At 42.8% G+C, this 17,618-nt stretch overlaps 1 protein-coding gene across 4 annotated transcripts in view; it reads left to right on the forward strand.

Moving 5' to 3' along the window:
- The first annotated feature begins 3,749 nt into the window (after nt 1-3,749).
- Nucleotides 3,750-17,618, forward strand: part of nhsl1b (NHS-like 1b) — a 130,503-nt gene continuing 116,634 nt past the window's right edge. For all 4 annotated transcript variants that reach the window (XM_008286954.1, XM_008286955.1, XM_008286959.1 and 1 more), the window contains exon 1: nt 3,750-4,388. In XM_008286954.1, coding sequence (XP_008285176.1) covers nt 4,070-4,388 — 319 coding nt within the window. In that variant the 5' untranslated portion in view covers nt 3,750-4,069. The remainder of the gene's footprint in view (nt 4,389-17,618) is intronic.

Raw genomic sequence — 17,618 nt, forward strand, 5'->3', positions numbered from 1 at the left:
TTGAACAGCTGCTAAGTGTGAATCTGTTTCAGCAGATTACAGCTTCAACGCACAAAGGAGGCGTTGTCAGGGCACCGAGGACGGCCTTGGAACAGCAGAACATTATCAGGACTTTTCCACCAGCCAGTGTGTCATCCTGCACGCTGCTTTCCTGTCTGACACATTTTGTGCTGAGGGAAGGACAACCGTGGACATTACTCACGTATAACCGGATCATCCACTGTGACTTTCTGCGGTGGCACACATGGCGGAGCTCCAGAGGCTCCAGCGCTGCATCAGCTGTTTGAACTCTGATATTGAGTGATTTGTTAAACTGTCACCTCAAATCACATGTTGAGTTGTAAGAGAACATCCATCCATTCATCATCTACACCTCACTGGGGTCACGGGGGGCTGGAGTCAGCTGACTCAGGGCGAAGGCAGGTTCACCTGGACAGGTAACCAGTCTATCACAGGGCTACACTTAGAGACAGACAACCAAGCACACTCACATTCACACCTACGGACAATTTACAATCACCAATTAACCTCAACATGTTTCTGGACTGTGGGAGGAAGCCGGAGAACCCAGAGAGAACATGGAGACTCCACGCAGAAAGATCCCAGCTGTCCTCACCGGGACGCGAACCGGCGACCTTCTAGCTTCTAACCACTGAGCCACCGTGCAGCCCTGTCAGAGAACATGGACAGCAGATGCCAGGATGTCAAACATCTTAAAGTTGCTGTGCTCCTTTAAAGACACCAGGGGGCACATTAAATACCACACAAACACATTTTGCCAGCTGGACATCCCCACTTTGAAGAGCAACCCCCCTGAGCTGGTGCGTATTTTAAAACGTTGGAGAGAGTTTGCTCTTTGGAATTCAAAGAGCAGCAGAGGGAATGTGGGATGGTGGACAGAGGACCTGGACAAACACACAGAGGAGATAAATCAGACGCAAGTGTTCAGAGAATGTGTTGTCCACAGGTTATTTTAAACGGTATGAGACAACAACGGGCATTCTTGGACTTCAAACGAACGCACAAAAGCAGCTTTTTGCATGTTTTGTCAGTCATTGCTGAAATAGTGCAACAGAAATCTTTCCTGTGTTCTAATGACAGTCACATCTACATAACAGGGGATAATAATGCCTCCACCTTCTGGATATTATTTTTAAATTGCCATAGGAGGGGCCAGGCTCAGATCACTACTCACACTAGGGAGGTGTGTTTTTTTTCCTTAAGCAAATCGCTGTCAGCCGAAAGTTCCTTTGTTTTTTTGGTAACTAATTCTTATTATTTTCTTCAGCAAGCAACGAGTGCATGAGACGAGCACCTGAAGCTGATGTACAGGCCTGAAATTATGGGTTTGTTGATGAAGCTCATAAGACACTCACAGTTTAAATGACAGAACTATGACTCCAAGTGTACTCACCCGTTGGAGAAATCCCACTCCGTCCATAATAGTGGCTCAAATATTTAACCATCTAGATTTGTACTTTTTGTGTATTTCACTCTACTTTGCACATCAGCTCTGTTCCACCATGCTATCCTCCAACAGCTGGCTCCTCTGTGTACTGTGTCTGAGCCATGCTGCATTTATTTTACTGATCCAGGATTTTTTTTATTCAACTCTTTCTCTGCAGTTCATCTGAAAAGTGGCTCAGTTGTGTTTTGAAGTGCAGAAATTCCTCTAACAGGATGTTTTCAAAGCCTGTAGATTAAAGCGATTTTGATGAAGTCTTGTAATTTCAAACTTTGATTTAATTTCTTTAATTTCTTTCAGGTTTTTTTTTCAGTTATTGATAAGTGATGAGGAGATTTTAAGCATCTAAAGCGCCTACAGCTGCATCAGTGAGCTGCTTGATAATCAGTCGTCAGCTATCAAATCAGTCGACAATTTTTTAAAACTGATTAAAAATATTCTAAATATTCTGATTCCAGCTAATAAATGTGAACATTTTCTTCACTCTTTCATGACAGTAAACTGATTTTTTTGTCATCTTACGCTTTAGGAAACAAATAAATAATTAATTTTCACCATTTTTTCACCATTTGTTTTGTTCCCATTTCTGAGATTTTTTAGACCAAACAAGGAATAGATCAATAAAGAAAACAACCGGCAGATTAATTGATAATAAAATAACGATCAGTAATCAGAATCTGAGTCAGTTTTATCGTCAAATAAGTTTTCACATACGAGGGATCAGATGTAGTGATTTGATGCATTACAGGAAACGCTGACAAGTAAAAAAATGTTTAATAGGGATAAACAAAAAGATTTAGAAAGAAAGCACGTAAGACAGGAAGTGTTAAATAAAAAATAAGTGTTTGCATCATTGAACAAATAAAACCGATAGCCAATAATTTTTATTTACATAGCGAGAAATTAACAAAGAGAACAACAAACACAAAAAATTTAAAAATGCATTGAAGCTCGTTTACATGAATTGGAAAATTAAACACATTTGATAGTGAGATTATTAAAACTATACATGTTTTTTCTTTAGTAGAGGTGACACTGAAGCAGACGTTAAAGTCTTGCTGTTATTTGGGTGATTCATGAACCATTTACAGTCCCACAGAATTTATGAGTAAATAGATGTTTTAAAGTCATAAATTATTATTATTGTTGATATTGCACCGTGCTGCTACCCTCTGTTGCTGTGCTATCGTGTCATATATCTACATATATTGATCTTTTTAATATATATTTGATGCACATTTGTATTATATACACTCACCTATATTTACCTATAATTACACTGATTGTTATCATATATTATACAGCTTATTATGATGATGATGATGATTGTTATTATTATTATTATCATTATCATTACTACTATAATTGTTACTATTTTCACACTGTGTTGTTCTTCTTCATAATTTGTTTGCTGTTTTCTTTAATTGATGTGTCACTACTGTCTCTGTCGGTGTTGTCCCTGAGCTAACCTACCAAAGGGATCAATAAAGTTTTATCTAATCTAATCTAATCTAATCCAGGAAATGAAGTTCATGCGGCCATAAACAGCAAGTGGAGCAAATCCAGGGAACTTAAAGTCATTAAAAGTAACAGAAACATTTAGAAAAGTTACCCAAAGAATCAAAAAGTCAACCTTGAGATTGTTTTGTATTTTATTACCAATATAAATAACACTTAAAAATAAATAAATAAATCACCACCCAGTTTGTTTGTACAGTCATCCTCCAAGATATTAATCTCCTTCCATTAAAGAAAAGGCAAAATCCACAACAGTCACTGAAATAACAAGAAACTGAAAAAAGTAACAATAAATAAAAATTTGCTAAATTATAATTTAGTGAAATAAGATATTGTTTTTGAATTGTGGTTGAAAAGAATAATGAAAAAAAAAATAAAAATAAAAAACTGTCCCAGACAAATGAGAGCACTTTGCTGATGAGCAGTGAAATCAGAATACCTGTCAACAGGTGCACAAGTCTGACTGAGAGTTACAGAAACACCTGATTGTTCAACTAAATATTAGTTTGCATGCTTGTTTTTTAAATTTTTAAAAAATATTTCTGTTGAACCACAATTCAGAAGCAACGTCATGATTTTTATTACGTTTTTATTTATTATCACTTTTCTCAGTTTACTTCACTAACAGCTGTTTTGTTCCTTCCTTAATGAACACATCTGTAGTCCCCCTCCTGGTCCAGGTCTTGGTGATCCAGTCCAGGTTTCCCATGATGCTCGTGGAGGGAGGCAGGTAGACGCTCCTCAGTCTGACTCCAGCTCCAGTCGCCACAGGTGGTTTGTAGTATTTTCCGGGTTTTTATTTGCACTTTTCCCTACTTTTCCTTGTGCTTTTTTCTTGTCCTTCTGTGCAGCCTGCACCGTGTCTGGCTGGATTTGAACAGACTTTGGGAGGCAACGTCTCCAGCGAGCAGCAGCAGCGGCACAAAGTCCCAGAATATGGCGGGATTGAAGGAGCGCAGCGCCGCGAGCACCAGGCGCCTCACGTCGGCTCCGTTTTAAAAGCTCCGAGCTGGTTGTTTTTTTTTTTCTTCTCGCTCCGTGAACAGTTTTCGCTCTCGCCGGACTTCTTGGTATGAAATAGAGACCATGCCCTTCCATCAGAGGAGCGTGGAGCCGCGGAGGGTGAGCCGCCTGTCGACCAGGGATGGCTGGAGAGCGGCCGAGGACGGCGGGAGGCGCAGGCTGAAGAAGCCCGTGTTGTTCTCGTCCCTGGACGAGGTCAGCTGTCACACGCTGACCGGCGTGATCCACCAGCTGTCCGACCTCTCCCGACACGCCAGCGACATCTTCCTGGGCATCGAGATGGAGGCGGGGATGGTGTTCAGGAGGTCGTGCAGGATCCAGGGCAGGCTGCACGTCCTGCAGAACCAGGTCCGCAAGTTGGACCCCAAGAAAGTCCAGATCCGTGAGTCTGCACTGATGCCCGCTTGTTTTCCTACTCAGCTCTGCTTTCTGCCTCCATAACCTCAGTCCAGCTGAAGCCCACACATATGTCTGATGCATGTTACACACTTTTACATGAGTTGCATGGAGTGAGTTCAATAAATCTGATTAGAAACAGGTTTTATTTTCACACTTGCATGAGGCAGGTGTGACTTTTCTTCTGGAAAGTGGTGGTTTTAATAATTAGAGCCCTGCAGGTACGTCTGAAGACAGAGTTTATCCCCAATAATAGTCCATCACAGATGTTCCACAGAGTTCAGGAAGCAGCAGAACACCAAGCTGGACGTCTTCCACATTGATCTGTCTGGTTAAGAAACATAATAATGTTGGTTTTCAATGTCCAGTCTTATTTTGTTCTCAATAGATGACACAGTATATGTCAGCGGTCCTTGCGTTGTCAGATAGGCATCAATATGAAAACTTTCTTTTACAGCAAAACATTTCTCACATTGTTTACAACTGGCAGCGCTGTCTGCAGCACATGTAGCAGAGCAGGTGTGGAGTCAAGCGGTGTCTTTCAAGTAATATCTATCATCTATCTATCTATCTATCTAGTTAGTATTGGTGTAGAGAGATGGCGGTCAAGTCCAAGGTGACTGTCATGTTTCGTCGAATCAGTCGTTGTTTACATGTGCCATCTGCAGCACATGTAGCAGAGTACATGATGGTGTGGAGTCAAGCGGTGTCCTCACAGTGGTTTGCTGACTAGTTTGTAAAGTACATTGCTGGAAAGTTTATAAAGCACCATTTTCCCTTTTCAGTATCACTCCAGCAGACTGTATTTACGTAGTCGGATTGTTCTTCTCTGAACGTCTGCATCGGTCAGACTCTAGTTTTAACAGTTTAGTCATTGGTGGCGGTCAAGTTCAAAGTGATGGTCATGTTTGGTGTATCATAAGAACTCAGGAGGAGCAACTAGTTCTTCTCATCACGTTGATTTGTTGATCTTGAATTGGACTTGGAAAAAAAGAAGAAGATCAAGTCCAACATTGTTTTTAACACTCTCCATACCGTCTGCAGCGCATGTAGCAGAGCAGCACAGTGAATTACGTTGATGGAAAGACAACAACCCATCATTTTTGTCCTAAAAATCTGCATCGGCCCCCAAAATCCACATCCAGTTCTCGTTGTAAGAATCAGGAAGGACTGACCGCTGCCTCCTCAACTCATGGCTGCGTTGGTCTTGATTTGGACTTATGTTAATGGCGGCGCTGTGTCCTGTCAGGAGTGATGGATTTCCTCTCAACGGACTGACCATCTGTGTTCAGGTCTTCAGAGGGACCACAGCAGGCCTTCTGGACCCGGCGCGTCCCACTACAACCAGTGTTTTATTCACGTAAACAAAGTTGGTCAACACCAGGATAAATGGAAAATCAATCTCCCGAGTCGGGAAGTGTTTGTGATTCACTCTGCCGTCGTAAACCTACTTCTTGTAGACACACTCACACACACGGTGGTTGTTCATTAACTCAGACTTTGACTCCTACTGTGGCCACCGAGAGATAGGCCTGCCGTGTTATCTGCCGTCCTGCAAAGCCTCTGAGTGAATCCGTCTCTTTGCATCAGCGCCTCCTGTTCAACAGGCTGTTATGTGGTAATGTCTATAAACATAGTAGTTAAGGGATAATGTTTCCCATTGATTTCCTGCAGGGCTCTTTTGTTTATCTAGAATGCTGCAAAGTCAGAATGAGAAAACGAGCCCAGATTCCACTGAAGGAGGAAGACTTCAGCTGTGACTCAGTGGCTTTTGTTTCCTTTTTTTTTTCTTCCTACTGTCCTTGATGTGATCTGCTCACCCTGACTGTGACTCACCCGCTTTCTTTCTCATAAACACACAGATTTAAAAGCGGTTGCAGGGAGATAATAAGCAGACAGAAGCGAACGTGATGAGCTGACCAGACGTTTAAACCTTACATAATCTCCCATCGTGACTCCTTTCATCTCCACCTGTTGAAAGTTTTGACGCTGGTCCTGGGCGGGACTCTCTTTTAAAAGGCTTGTTCCGCTTAGTCATTGGAGTTGAAGACAAGGTGTGAGAGAGGATAGAGGAATGCGTTACGTCGTGATCTCACGAAGCCTCAAGGCCGACGGCAGCTGTGCAGAAGCGCTGCCTCCAGATTCATCACATCGTAGACCCGTGAGCTCGACTCTCACTTGGAAACACCTGCCCGCTGAAGCGCCCTGCAGCATTTACTCCAGGAAGCTGGATTTGAATGTGTTCCACGGAGCAGCTGGCGGACTTGTTTTGAATCAGCATTTGAATGAAAGTTAATGTGACCTCATGAAGCAGAGCATCCACGGTCGCGTTGTGGCGTTTCACAGCTCACTGGGTTTCAATCTCAAATTCTTCGTGGAGTTTTGCCTTTAGGGTGCTAACGTCTACCCTAAAAGCAAAGCATCACATCATTTAATCAGCCTGTAGTTTGTGTGTGATTGCCTGACTGTGGCTGGTCAGCCTGTTGTCTTCCACTGGGTCAGGATTCCTTCTCTAACCTCAGCTCACAGTCAGATCATGTTACTGGTGAGGGGCAACAAGAGGGGCCCCTTTCTGCCGGGAGACTGACTTTGAGAGAAGGACGTAGTGCATGCGTGGAGCAATCAGGGTGCAGTTTGAACAGGGACGTGATAGGCAAATGGGATTTCCTCCTCCTGTGTGTGTTGACTGTCTCATGCCAGCGTTAATCCATTTGTGCTGCAGCAGAAGGCATCAGGCCAAAGTTCAGAGGTCGTCGTCTGAAGGCCTCGGCAGGCAACACCCGACACTCGGAGTCAAGAGTTTAAGCAAAGTCTAGTTTGGCTGGCTTGGGTTTCTGCTGGAGGCCAACGAGGGCCGTCCCAGCTATGGCTGGCTAATAGGTGTCTGTTGCCACACCCTGATGTATGAGTTGTATTAATCCTCTGAACCTTCAGCAGTTTCTGGGCGTTCGTGGCTCCTGTCACGTTTTTCTTCACTTCATTTTCACCGCGTTACAAAGTCCTATACTGCCATGGAAGAAAGTGGAAAGAAAAATGTACAATAACAAAGTTTGAATAATAGAAAATTTAAAAAAAGAAAAGAAGAAAAAAAGTTGAATTAATTTGATTGTTTTATTTAACATAAAACACTTAGAATCAATATTTCCGACATTTTCGTCTTCGTCAGTGTCCACAGGTGTTATCAGCACCAGATAAAACTGTGACTCTACGTTCTGTAGATGTTTTACTTCTTACATCTTTAATCTGTTTCCATACTTGTTGTAAACACAGTCTGCAGTTCAGCCGAAAAGGTTTGAAATATTTATCACGTGACTGTCAGGTGCAGCTGCGTCGTCTGATGGCTTCACATTTGTGTCAAGGAGCTCAGAGGTTGTTTTTTTTAAGAGAATCTGTACGAAACGCAGTGTGAATTTTGAAAAGTAAGACGTAAAATAAAGTGACAATGATGAAATATCACAGTTTTGAGCTTAAATTAGGATATTTTTCCCACCAAATTGGCACGTCACACAAGATTAGCTCAAATACTGTCAAAAAACTGAAAATATGGAGATTTTTTTCTGTTTGTGGCGCTAAATGATGTCATTTTGGCTTTTTTTGTTTTTGTTTCTAACCTTCTAGCACATACTGATGTTCAGAAGGTTAATGACAATAAAAAGACAGTTTAGCTCAGACACTGTCAATGAAAACAACAAAAAATATCCATTAATTCTATTTAAAATACCAATATAATGTTTAAGGTCCTGGGGGGTCTGTAGATGAGCCGAGTCCGTTTGTCACATTCTCTGGGCGTTGTGTTATGCAAATATTAATTAGACATTTAATAATGACAAATGTATGAGGTAGAGCTGCAGCGATTCATCTTATTCTCTTTTTATTGATTGCTGGAGCTCCACTTAATAGTAAATTAATCACCGACAATGTTGATATTCAATTTAAACTTTGATTCCAGTTCCTTTAATCTGGTTTCTTTCTTCCTCTTTGACTGTTGACTCGATGCGTTTGTGGACATTTGAGAATGTTGCCTCACGCTTCAGCAGTTCTCACCGCTTTCTGTAGATCAAACAGCTGATTGAGTAATTAACAGTGAAGATGATTGTCGATTGAAGCCCCAGTATTCTGTCTGTTGTTGTTTCCGTGATGTTAACTTCTGACAGTTAATCCGTCTACACTGATGGCACAACTCACATTATACATCTGTAAACACAAGAAAAGCAGATTTTTAGTCTTCAAATAGATTTTCCACCTGCAGTAATCAACCGAGTGCTTCCAAACCGTGGGTGATGTACGGCTCAGCAGGATGCCTGAACACCTCGTTCATTCATCGACGTGTCACAATGTTGACTTTTTAATGCAAAGTGTGCCGTTAACTACAGTACATATTAAACGCTAAGTCTTTTCCGCCGAACATAGCCCTCAGTTGAATTGGGAATACGCTATTTTAATGTTGAAAGTAGGTCAAACTGGTGAAGGTTAATGGGAGTTAGGAGAGACTTAGGGCCTCCCTGTCGAGATATGTGGACGTCCAATAGCTCGATAACACACACTCACACACACACACACACACACACACACCGAGCAGAAAAGAGACGTTTCCATCTGACCTGCTAACGTCTACAGTCCGTCTTGTCACTCGTACACACACATGTAGTAAACTGTCTGAGCATTCCTTCCCCCATCCCTCAGATATTTATAGGCGGGCGTCTTTGCCTGATAATCTTTCATCTGGAGCCTGCTATCATGTTTAGGGTGTGTTGTTGTATTCAAGTGTTTCTTAAAGACCTTTGTGTGTGTGTGTGTGTGTGTGTGTGTGTGTGGGAACATACCCTCTTGGCCTATCTGTTGATGGACATCCGTGGCTCAGGCCGAGCGTGAAACGGTGCTACTCAGTTCTGCAGATAACACAACTTCTCTGAATGACATCCAAGCAGCGTCACTATCGCAAACCCAAAGAATAACAAATCACAGTCACGCCTAGATAAACTAATTGCTGTTTGTGTTTTTCCTTTTAAACTGCTTTTTCCTGTTTGCCACACAAACACACACACATATACGCTGCTGTTGATCCCACCTCAGTTCCCCTCTAGTCACCATTCACTCCGCTGTGGTTCTCTCCATTCACTGATGGAGAGCAGTCATTACGCAGCCAGAATCCACAAGTCAGTTCCCACAGGGCTCGCTCCAGCCAAAGGATCCCGGCCCGGTTCTGGAGGTCGACCTGCTCCCATGGGGGACAAAAGAGACGCAGAGAAAGAGGAAAAGGGGGAAAAAAAATGGGGATAAAATGACTGAGAAAGGCCTGCAGCATTCTAAAAAGTCGAGGGGATGTTGCCACTGAACTGGACCGAGAGTGTGAGCTGCTGCGTATACATGCGGCCGCCCTCTCTCACGGCTCCACGCAGACCGCCCAGGATTTAGACACAGCCCTGGCCAGGACACGGAGCAGCGCTAGGAGGGAATGAGCGACGGCTATTGTTCTTAATCTGAACCCTCTGAACCCCCAAAATGCTCCGGCGGCTTCTAAAGGAATGGGTTCTTTAAAAAAAAAATTAAAAATGGCTCTAAATGACACCGTTCATCAGAGCAAGAAGCCATGAAAAGGGATCTGAAAATATGTGATGTTTGGTTTGACAGTGAAGCAAGTGTGAAATCACAATAAGTCATCAAAATCACTTTATTCTACACGTCTCAGTAAAAAAAAAAAGAGCCAAAAATCAACCATTTCAGTTAAACAGATTCTGTAAAAAACAAAATATTTTGGGCTCCTCTGTGCAACCGAGAAGCTGTGACGGACTCAGCGGGGACCAACAGTCACGTGACAAAAAATCAGGCAGTTTTCCGGTGAACTGGGCTGAACTGCAGGCTGTGTTTATGCAGAGCAGATAGGAAACAATAGAAACACATTAAATATGCAAGTGATCAAATACTGGTGATGTGTGCAGCTGCTGCTTTCCTTCTGGTGTCGGTTACACGTGTGACAAATGTTGTACATGTAGATTTCATTAGAAAACAAATTGGAATATAAATAATTAAAGAAATTCAACTTTTATTTTTGATCATTTATGGCGTTATGACTTTGCTGTACTGCTCAGAAGGAGGAGCTCCACAGAGGCGCAGGACTTTGCACCGCAGTCGACGATGAGCTCGTCCATGCGCTGCTCTGATGGGTTCAAACAGGGTTAGGTGTTGTTCTCCTTAAACATATATCGTGGGATTGCCGTTGTGTAATCACGCACACGTTCATGTCCGTCAGCAGCCTGCCAGCGGCGGCATAAGGAGCTTGTTGATCGTCATGTGACGTTCTGGCTCCAGATGCTTCTGCTCAGCGCCGTCCTGCAGTTTCTCCGCTCGGTAGAACTTAATCTGTCAGAAACTGATTTGCTGTTGATGGTATGACAGTAAAGTTAATAAGAAAAAGGCTAAATTTAGAGTCGTGTGCCCGCTGGCTGGGCTGTGTGGAACCCTGATTAGAGCGGCGGTGTTATCCAGATCACTCTACACTGTAAATACTGCGTTTTATCACTTGCTTTATGGCAGCGTCACATGATTGGGCTCAGCTTTGTGTGGGTAGTTTATGGCTTTATGTTATTGCTAGTTCTCCTCACACTAAAATGATTTGGCTGCGGTTAGACGGATTAAAACTAATTATTGAGTAAAACACAAGCTTATGAATATGTACATACTGGTATGATGAAAATAACAGTGATTATTTCTTCATTGTTGGATCGGCAACTAATGAAAGCACATGTGCTCTTGTTGCTTCTTAAACGTCTCGTCCACTAAAGCTGTCCATGAATTGGTGGTGCGTGGCTTCAGCATTGCTTTCCAGACACTGAATAAGATCTCTCTGTTGAGTTTTGCCGTCCACACGCATGTGCCTGTTTTCCCTCATGCGCCTGTTTTCCCTCATGCAGGACTTACAGGTTGGCGAGTTGGCAGTTGAGGGTGCTGTGGGGTAATCCAGGGTTTAACCAGCCAGCGGGGAGATGAGCAAGATTTAATCCCCGCTGTGGTGACCTCTGCCTGAGAGAGAGAGGATGGATGGGGACATCCCTCAGGGTTCCTGGGTCTCGTTTTTGGTTTAGTTTATAATCCTGACGTTCCCATATGTGTGTAAATGTGTATATACAGGACATTGTATAGGGGACACTTTAAGGTACTGTGCAGATGGCCTCACACGTTTACTGAAAGTACTGCAGCTGTCACAGGAAGCCTTCCAGGGATCGTTTGTTCTGTTATGTGAAAGCTCCGTCCCAAGTTTTTTTCAGATGAAGGACTAGATATTGGAATACATTAATTTACTTTTTCTGTGGTATTGAAATTGTTTTGTTAGTGGTGTTGGTGCCACTCCCAAAGTTCTGGTGTCTTGACATTCCTACAACTGATGACTCTTCATTGACAGACTGCAGGACTTGATGCTCAGTTCGGATTTTCTTTGTGAGTTCGTTCACATTTCCAATTATATGTGACTTGTATGTGATCTGCTGTGTGAACTTCATACGACCCAAAAGTGTCCTGCATGCGCAGAAGAGGACACGACGACGTCACACGCAGTGAGCGTGCTCAGTGTTTATGGAAGTAAACATGGATGGTAACGGTGGAGCGTATCTGCCACTCCCCCGCCGCCACCGATGGAGGAAACAGAAGTGTGAGCGCTAACTAAACTAGCATCAGCAGCCAAGTACTGCCTGTGTGTTCTGGACACTTCCAACCCAAAAGAGCGCTGCCCCGGGGTGGAAGTGGCCAGAACGTGCACACCGGTCAGTTAGACGTGAAATCCAGCAATGTGTAGTGTTCTAACAATACACTAGTTATTATAACAACTATGAACAATAATTAACAACAAATGAGCCTTCAAGCATCAAGCCCTCCTCGTATCTTGACCTCCGTCTTGACAATCTGACGGCCTTGATATCCGTCATAAAAGAAGGTTTTACATTTAGTGTCAGATTGTTGAGTCACGACTGTGTATGTTCAAGATAAGCTCAGCTACTATAAAAAAACGTAATATGCTTGTTTTTACCTTAATTTAACATCAAAAAGCTGAGATATCCTGAAATCACTGTCAGTATGGTGGGACTGTTAAAGATGTAAAATGCCTGTATAATATTCAGGTGTACTGCAGGACCTTTATTCCAATACTGAACATTAGGAGTGCAGTTGAAGAGTGCAAGTCAAGGTCACGGTCCAGATTTTACACAACTATTGTTTAAGAGGAAAAGTATCACAAACAGACAGATGTTCAGCTCTGAGTGTGTTTCCTCTGCAGGGACAAGCAGGAGTGGAACTGACAGCAGATCTCAGGTGATCTCGCTTCGCTTGGCTTTGTTCTCCAACTTCCAGACAAGCTATGTATTTACATTCTAATCTGACAGAACATGTTTACGGCTTGTTTGTGTGCGTTCGCCAGCGTGTCGGCACACATGTGACATGATGTTTCAGCACATTCTATTGTCAGTCACTCTCCTTTTTTTTCCCCTCCCTCCTTCCTCTGTTGTAAATCTCTTCCTCTCTCTCTCCCCTCTCTCTCGTATCTCTCTCCCTTTCGCTCTTCCTGTTGTTTCATATGGTCTGCAGACCTTTCCTCTCTCATCTCTGTCCATCGTCTGCACTTTGATGTCAACCCTCATACTGCCTCGCTGACCACAACAAAGACGAGGCCCCTGCTCAGCCTTCATCTTGCTCGCGTGCCGTCTCTTTTATGATCAGTTTTTGTCTCGCTCCATACGTCTCTTTTTTTGTCTTGTTCTTTTTATCTTTTTTTTCTCTTCCTTCATCTGTGCACATTCGAATTACGCGTCTCCTTTTAAATGTGTTTGATACTCCTGCTTGTCAGGTTTGACTTTTGCCTAGAGGCCTCTGCTGCAGCTTGTTGACTTAATCAGTATATAATAACCATGAGAGCCCGACGGATGGCGTATATATTGTCCAATATGTGCAGAAAATGTAGAAAAACATGCTTAGGGTGATTCAGAGATGGTGTAATCTTACTGTTTGTCCAGCAAAGTGGCTCTGGCTCTACTGTGTACAATACTGTCTGCAGCACATGTAGCAGAGTATCTATCAGACGGTGGTGCGGAGTCAAGTTGTGTCTTCATAGCAAGCTGCTAACTAGTTTTTGAAAAACATTGAATTCATTAAAAACATTTTTTTAAAATCCCTCAGAATATTACTTCTCAAAGGCTGATTTTTTTCCCCCACTAAAAATCGATGCCGCTGTTGGTCCAAAAGCTCTGTTGCAGATGTGCACGAAGAGTCAACTAAGTCATGCACAGGAGCAGTTAATCGCCACGAGCTGAAGCTGCTGCCGTGGTAGACTTTCCCAACACTCGTTGTAAATCGGCAAGGTTGGATCAATGACGTCTCGTAACACCAGCATGTTTTCTGTCTTCTAGGAAATGAAAAGATGGTTGTGTGCTGGCTGTGTCAGAATAAACTGCCATAGACTGGACCATTCAGTTAACCTGCAAGGAGTGCTGTTTGTGCTAATGCTGCTAACGTTAGCCAAAATCGGACCATTTACCATGTGACGCCATTTTACCCACAGACGCTGCGCTCCGACTCGGTCTGAACAGATGATTGCTGAACAAGAGATTCTTGCACTTAGTTTTGTTTAATGTTAAACTGTTAATCGAATATATTGAGCCCAATTAAGTGGTACCGGGATGCAAAATGATCACATTTAGATTGGAGCTCAACCATAGACCGTATAACAGATGGACATGGTGACCTCACACATTGGTTTGTGGAGTTGAAGCCACAAGTTTTGCATCTGGTCTGAGAACCTGAGGACACTGTGGGTGTCAATACATCAGCGACCTTTCAATCACAAGACAATCCTGCCTTCATAAAACCCTTAATTTACAAGATTAAGATCATGCTGCATTGAAAGAGACTTAACGATTGAGACCATAAAGTCATGGTGAACATTGAACATATTTATTGAGGTAATAAATGAAGTGAATGGACTTTTATACAAAGATCTCCTGTTGCAACCATTCTCACCTTTGGACAGAATGCAGGTTAAAGGCGTTGGTTTCACTTCCTAGTGGTTATGTCCATCAGCCTATGAGCACGTCACTGTTTTCTTACTTCCAGAGCGGTTGATTAGGTCAATTAGTCACTAGGAACGTCTCTTGTAATTACTACCTCACCACCTTAATGAACATGAATTACCAGATGTACCAGATGTCCAAGTAAACTTTCATTAACGCCTTAAAGAATTTGTTCTCACTTGCAGCTTTGTGGTTGGAGCCATCACAGAAAGTAGATTAAACTACGGGGATGTTGTGTATTGCAGTGTAGTGTGAGGAGGAAACAGCTTCCTCCCACAAATGTGTAATATAAGTCAGCTTTGATTCACAGAAGTCTCCACATGCAGTGCCAAAACACAACAGATGATCTCAGGGTAGTTGTAAAAGTCCGGCGTACGCCTCATCTGCCAACATCATGGTAAAAACCCCACGTTTTGACTCGGTGTTATGTAATTTAGGAAGATGCATCCGATGTTGTTTCACACCAGAGTATAACTGTGATATAGTAGCATTTTTAATGAGGCTTCAGGACACAAAAACGGAATCACGAAAAGCTTCACAACATTTGGTGGCAGCCAGCTAAAGGATGCACTGTATCCGTTGTAAGATTATAGTTTATCAGTGTGATGTGTGTGGATGGAGGGATGGAGCGGCTGGCAGCCAGACAGACATCCATACAGCACATAATGACACAGTGCAGCAGGTGGGAGCTCATCTGACAGGAACATAAAGTCTATTGTTATCCTGCATCTACACTAAACTGCACTTAAGGCCTGGAAACACACACACACACACACACACACACACACACACTCACTCACACACTGACTCTGTGATCGCCTCAGGAAAAATAAACAAGGATTTTCTGCCACATCTGTCACTCGTGCCACTTAATGAACACACACAGCCGCAGCACTCGGAGCGAATGGGCCGAAGCCGTCGTCATGGATCACGTCGAAAGAAACGTAACGGAGCCGGAAAATCCTGAGTTATGTACCGACAGCGAGACGGGACTTCCCTCGAGTCTGGAACGCAGCAGATGAATTTGGGACGAAGCCGAATATTTGCATTTTAAAAGCAGTCGGGGGAAGTCGGGGTGGGGCTTTCGCTATATTTGGATTGGCAGATAATTCCTTAGACACAGCTGTTGGCCGCCTCTGTTCAGGCAGAACTTTAGTCTTGTAAACACCGGCGACATTACACAAACTTGAATATTCTCAGCTGAATAAACAAGCCGAGCAGGGAGACGGCGATTAAGATTTTTTCATAGACTGGCAGACATAGTGTTTAATATGTGAGCCACGCTGATCGTGTGCATTGTGCCGGATGGTCCCCTTGCTTCTAGCACTAGATGGATATGTTTCCCTGGCTCTGTGATGGAAAAAGGCCCAGATCTGAGTCAGTACGACACGCTGTATGTACGACCTGTCAGCAGCGTTAGTGGAGATGGCGGTGGTGTGAGGCGGAGTGTTCATTATGTCACTGTTGTGGTGAGCTGTGTTTACGGCCGCTGTACAGATAGAATGTCATTACCGCCTTTCATAGTGGCTGTTATATGTAATTATGAGAATATATGTTTTTTTTAAACACTTTTATACAGTTTCTGATGATAGGTTGGATGTAATTTCACCACGCACTTGAACCTGAGGAGATTTACTTCCCGTTTCGGTCACCACCCTGCCCTCTGTGTCGTAGAAAAGCAACACAATCTGTTGTCCTCGATTCCTGCCAACGGTCCAAAGGGTCCATTGTCACCATGTTGACCTACGTTATTATATATACACATACCCCACCCCCCACTGTATGACTTCCATTAGTGGCCACAATATGCGGCTCTGGTTGTTGCATTTTTGTCTGTCAGTTGTAAACACGAGCGCGGGTCGGTACCACTTCAGTGTTTATTTCTGAATGAAACTCTATATTTGGAGTTGGGATTGTTTCCAAATAGTTGATTGTTAGCAAATGATTGTTCCAAAAATGGAGACAGAAGTCTGACGAACTTAACGGTGTGAGTTATAAGAGTTGGTCAGATGTGAACGTCGTCTCTATCAGATCTGATTGGTTCAGATATTGAAAATGTGTTTTTCAATAGAAAAAAATAGGATTCCGAAATTGAAAGAGCCAAATTTTTTGTTTTTTTTTTGGCCTTTTTGCCTTTATTACATAGGACAGTCGAAAGAGAGACAGGAAAGGAGGAAGGGGTTGCAGCAAAGGGCCATGAGCGGGATTCGAACCCATGGCCGCTACATCAGAGACTATAGCTCCTGAACATGGGTCACCAGCTCAACCAGGTGAGCTAAAGCAGCGCCCCAAAGGAGTCTATGTTCTGATCAAACATTCAGTATGTTCAAAACTTCTTAGAAGGATCGGGATTGTCCTGATCACAGCAGAAGGCTGGATTCAGGGTGGATGTCAGGAGCGAAATGTGATTAAAGTTTAAATTTGGTCAAATAATAAGACACGTGTTCTGTCATAAATGTATACAGTCATTTATATTTTACTTTTTTTTATGTACTTCATTTGTTTGTTCAGTGCAGTGATAAAGCACATAAAGTAGACATTAGACTTTCAATACAGTAAAATTTAAAAGAAGGATTTTGCACCCATAAAATAATCCCTCAAACAGCCATCAGTCCGGCTAAGCTTCATTTTATCTGTCTGTCATCATTATACATTAATTATTCCTAAAAGCAGAGCTTAAAAAGCTGGTTTCTACACAAATGAAGGACTCTGACTGTTCTTTATTTGGTTAACTGTTCAGCATGATTTAAAAAAGTGTTTTTAAAACACCCAGATTATATTTATGAATAATACATGTTTGTTTGAATGTATTTGTTATGAGTGACATGAGGGGGCTGACAGTTTAAAATAAATGGAAAGTGGAAGGAAAGTGTTTTATTATTCAGCTGTGGTGTTTTCTTCCTTTTGTTAAAGTGGCCAAGCTGGCTGTTCTGCAGTGAAATCCATCGATAGGAGATGGAAGGAATACGGTACATGTGTAAATCTACCTGAAGCAGATGGAGTGAGAGAGGCCACCAAGACTCCTATGACTCCTCTTAAGGAGTTAGTGTATATATATATGGAAGCTAGTATTCACCACCAGGCTTCCTAGTGGAGATGGTGTGTTTGTGATGGTGTTTGCTGTCTCCCAAACATAGCATCAACTCTGATCATCAAAAAGCTTA

Source organism: Stegastes partitus, unplaced genomic scaffold, assembly GCF_000690725.1.
Source record: "Stegastes partitus isolate 25-593 unplaced genomic scaffold, Stegastes_partitus-1.0.2 Scaffold478, whole genome shotgun sequence".
NCBI lineage: Eukaryota > Metazoa > Chordata > Actinopteri > Pomacentridae > Stegastes > Stegastes partitus.